Consider the following 4,944-nt stretch of genomic DNA (forward strand, 5'->3'; position numbering starts at 1 on the left):
CAATGTCACAGAGTGGGAGGATCACCTCCTTGGACCTGCTTGAGATGCATCTGTGGATGCATGACAAGGTACGGTTGGCCTTCCTGACTGCGTCCCCACATTGGCGGCCCATGTTCATGTTGGCATGATTGCCTTGAAGCCTGCACGATTTATGTACAGGGAACTACTGAATTTGGGGTGGCTGCCTCCCAATTTCACAGTCCGAACATGGCACCAGTTGCCACTTCTCTGGCACAACCCCCCCTCCCCAGGCCTCTGATTGGTCAAGGAACCCCAGAAGTCCCACCCCTCCCCAGCGATTGATAGACGGCCCCTCAGCCAATCAAAGGTGTGTGGGGCGGGTCCTGCTGTGCTCTGCTGCAAAAATTCACCCACCCCCCGCTTCAGGACACCAGGGATTCCCACTATTTTCTGTTTGCAGCTCCCTGATTTTGTGCTTTTTCACAGTCCCTGTGCTTTTTTCCAGGAAACTACCAATTTTGCAATTTTTGTGAAAATTGTGAAATCATCAATTTGGTATGTCCCTACTTGTATAGAGGTTGGGATAGCCAGAGCTCTGGAATGTCATTCCCTCCTCCCCATCTCCACTTCATCCCCCAAGAAGAAACCACAGCCCTAAGTCTATATGTTAAAGTAACTTGAGTTTCTTGGTCTTTCCATAAGCTTGTTCCACAGGGAGGACAATTTAACCATGAGTAAAGACAAGAGGATTTGTGCAAAAAACACTGATCCAAGCCCACAAAATAAGTGAAATCTAGAATTAAGATATCCTGTTTTCAGCTTGCCTTTCTGCAGCAGTCTAAATACATAGTCTCACTTGTTATATACTCATGAAGCAGAACGGTCTGACTGAAACCAAGAACATCCACCTACATTTTCAGCTTCCAGGCTTTAACCTTAAATTCTCAGACCTTTAAAAGTCCAGGCACCCCCTGAACACTGACCAAGACTTAATCCCTATCAGGGAGGGTGAAGTATTAAAGAGTATTTTTAGAAAGGGACAACAGCAGTAAAGCTGCTTGTCCTGAAATTAGACCCCACCAGCTTTGTTATGCTATTGCAGGTGTAATGAGAAAAGCACGGTGCACCATCTGGTCTATTTTGCTTGTTGCCCACACTCCTGCAAAGATAGGTTTCTTACAGGTTTCCAAATGCTGCCAGCTAACATGAACAAGGAAGCAAGCAAAACAGATTATTATATGGCCATCGCTTGCATATCTGGTAAGCAAAACAGCATCTCTAGATTGACTATGGGTCAGCCATACTGCTGTGTTCATTGGAAGGATAAAAGAAAAAAAAGAGAGAAATTCTTGGGACAGTAACATTTGAAAACAGGGGGGGGGGGGGTGCACAGCTTTTAGAACAATCAACTTTCATGCTATCACATCAATAAAAACATGGGTTCCAAATAGGCAAATGCCTGCACAATGCAGGACTTTACACATCTAAGGCAACTGACTGCAAGAAAACTACTCACAGGCATAAAATTAAGCACATTCATAAGTGTTTGCAGAATTGGTACCCTGAGAGAACACAAGCAGTAATAGCTTTGAGCCCACATTGGTTGAAAGCCTATTAGGCATGATAATAATAGCACTGTCTTTAACAAGTCATTCACTAGCAGTTCTTTGAGTATTATGAACATACTCCTGGCTAACACAGTGCCATAAAAGACCAACTTTAATACAAGAAAATGGACATTATTGGCTGAAGAACTGTACATTCTTGGTATCTCATTTCTTATCATCATTTTAAATACGTAAGTTCTCCTGATGATGCACTTTGCAAACATGGGAACAACAAAACTTCCTTCTTTCTAGCCTGACTAGCCAGAATCCGCCTTATATATTGACATGCCCATAGACTGTACGGATTGTTAAGACACAGCAAGTTTGATACAGAAGTATGTGACATGCAATTAATCTCCATTCATAGCCTGCTATACTTGTCAGCAAACAAAGGCTCTGCTTTAGAAGGAGATCTGAAGACTTCAATTAAAAACAGTCAGCTAACAAGAAAATAATCTAAGTTAAAGGAAGGCGGCAGGTGCAGAAATGAGTTGTTTACAGAAGTGTCAGCTCTGAACAATAAAGTGCTGCACATCAAAAATGTGAAAGGGTAAACTTCACTGCAGCCCCATGATTAAAAAGCAGAGGAGGAAATTCACACCTACATCTGGGGGAAGACACAAAGCATTTGAAATTGAGCTCTGACAAGCCTGTACACTGCACTTGTGGGGAAAAGACACAAAACATTTGAAATTGAGCTTTGACAAGTCTGTAAGATACACTTTTTCTCTCAAAGTGACAGATCCCAGTCACTCCACCTCTCAGAATGGGAGAACAGTGCTGCTAGCTACCTGATGTCTTCTCAACAGGAAACTAAAGGTGATAAAAGCCGATCAGCAGAATGACCCAGAGTCAGGGAGATTCAACATGGCAAGAAGTTAGCAGAAAATTACCCTCTTCTCCATCTTTCACAACAGCAGGATGTATTTATTCACAACACATGTACATGTGAGTCAGTGTCCAGTGAGAAACCACTATGCTAACTTTGTAACTTTTCAGCTAACATTTATTTAAAGAGTAGATAAATTAGAGATTATATTTAGGAGACTTGGTGTCCAACACTTAAATAGCAATGAGTGTGGTAGATGAGCAGTTCATAGATTTCATAGACATCAGGGCTGGAAGGGACCTCGGGAGATCATCGAGTTCAGTGAAATTAGAAGGGGCAATACCAGCTCTGTGTATAATCTCTCCTTCTTGTTTGTGTGGATCTTTTCCACAAGGACAGGGGAAAGAAGTATCAAAGATAGCTGTTAATACTGTACAAATCTTCTGGGGAACCCTGGGCTGTAGGATCTAAAATAAGATATTAACTTGTTTTTTGATTTAAGTAAACTCAGATTTCAAGTTGGCAGTGCCCCGTAAGGTACCCAAATAGCTGAAGCAATACAGATCAGGAATCATAACCATTTAACCCTGAAGCAGCCTATTCCTGGGTTTCTGTGGGAACTCATTTATGGAGCCTTTTTTTACCCTATTATGGGTCAGGCTAATCAGTGTCCATTGGTATAGTGCACTGAAATCTGTGGACAGAAGAAATTACTATAACTTCAACTCAATCTGACACTCAGTTTTAATAAAGAGAGGAGTAAGGGTTGTTTTAAATTTACCAAGAAATTAGGAGATATGCTATGTTATGCTATGCTATACTGCAAGCATGTCCCACATGACAGAGGTTATGCACCTAACAGGGTTATGACAACAAGCAGCAAACTAAAGGCAAGTTCATCCATTAGGATATTGAATAATTAAGGGGTCTTAGCAGTAAACCTTTAAACAGAGACAGAGCTTAAAGCTGATGTAGTTTTCAGAGTCTCTGGGGCCTACTTTTTCTGATAGGGTTACTACTTAACTGGGAATTTGAGCCAACTGGTTCATTGCACCTTCATAATTTGACATGTTGTGTGGTACAACTGTGCTGTTAGAGAGGTGTTCCCAGTCTGGTACATGCAGCATCTTATTCAAAAAACAACCCCTACCAAAAAACCCTTTTCTGCCTCACATGCCTCAGGGCCAGTGCGAGACACCAACATGTTAATCATGCTGCTTAATACGCTGTCTGGAAAGCGATCGGACACTATCAGAAAAACTCAGTATAAGAACCCATAGAGCGGCAGCAGGCCACACAGAGGCATCTACGTGCCACGGCAGAGTATCCCCATACTACCAATGGCATCACTCTATATGTGGTGGCATTCCTGTGCGATGCTGAAACATCTCAAGTACCCTCACTCCCCTACACAAATGGAGCCGGGTGGCAGGTTGTATGCAGTGCCACTCAGACAGGGACTCACCCTCAGGCAATGCCAGCGAGCTACCGGGACAGGCAGCCATATTCTCAGCAGAAACAGTGGAATAAGGCCCACATGCCCTAGAAGCCTAGGGTCGCTTGCCTGGCCTGAAGGAACAGCTTCTGAGCCCCCTGCTCCAAGCTGAGAGATAGAAAAAGCACCCCTAATTTTTGCTTCTACTCAAAAAGCCACTGTAGCAACTTCCAACCAGAAGCCCTGGGCGCTGGGATGTAGGAAGCTATGGTTACCTTCAAGGAGCCCCTGAATCTCCTCAGGGATGAAGTTGCCTGATGCCTGCATTGGAAAGGGCAAGGGAAAACGTCCCAAGGTGCAAAAACCTCCTGCTGCTATCCCTCAGGGGCAGAGACTAGTGAGAAAAGAAGCAGGGAGGACCAGTAGGTGGTGAAAAGAGGGGAGGAACTGTTGCAAAAGCACCTCCCCCTCTTCCTCCTCCTCCACTTGTTGCTGCTGCTGCTTCATGAGCAACACCTAAACTGAGAGCCTCACTGGGAGTTAGGTACTGATCTCGCATTTGTTCTCAGTGTATATTTTATAGGAGTTCAGGGGATGTCACTTCTCAATAGGAGTTGGTGTGTAACTATTGAGCAGATTCTTTTTGGTATTGGGTGGTGGAACCGGAGCGTGCTCCATCCACTCCATGTATTGACCTGGTATTGTGCTTCCAGGACCGGTGCAAAAAATTTAAAAAAAAAACAAAAAAAACCTTTGAGGGGCTATCCAGACTGCACCCTGCAAACACCTGCATAGGGATGCAGCAGTAGAAATGCAATTGAAAAGTCACTCTCCTCTACCTCAGTGATTCTCAGCTAGGGTGCTGGGACAGCCTGGGCTCACACACGATCCCTTCAAGGGTGCCACGCAACATTAGAACAGCTGGGTGTGCAAACACACTTAACACATAATTTACAAGATAAGCTTTCTGTTTCACATTGGAGTCCATAGTGTCAGAAAACATTCTGACTTGTTGCAGCCTTTCTGAGTTCTCTGCAACAGAAAAAAACTGCCCTATTATTTTTCCATAGGCAAAAATGAATGAAAACTAAGAGCTAGTATTTTCCAAGGGG

The 4,944-nt window shown here is 43.7% G+C and overlaps 1 protein-coding gene across 2 annotated transcripts in view; it reads right to left on the reverse strand.

The window, feature by feature from the left end:
* The window catches only part of SKAP1 (src kinase associated phosphoprotein 1), a 255,305-nt gene extending 251,076 nt beyond the window's left edge, over positions 1 to 4,229 (reverse strand). For both annotated transcript variants that reach the window (XM_019548372.1, XM_019548371.1), the window contains exon 1: positions 4,108 to 4,229. In XM_019548372.1, coding sequence (XP_019403917.1) covers positions 4,108 to 4,159 — 52 coding nt within the window. In that variant the 5' untranslated portion in view covers positions 4,160 to 4,229. The remainder of the gene's footprint in view (positions 1 to 4,107) is intronic.
* Positions 4,230 to 4,944: the final 715 nt, after the last annotated feature.

The sequence above is a fragment of the Crocodylus porosus genome, unplaced genomic scaffold, assembly GCF_001723895.1.
Source record: "Crocodylus porosus isolate Cpor-Errol unplaced genomic scaffold, CroPor_comp1, whole genome shotgun sequence".
NCBI classification, from domain to species: domain Eukaryota; kingdom Metazoa; phylum Chordata; order Crocodylia; family Crocodylidae; genus Crocodylus; species Crocodylus porosus.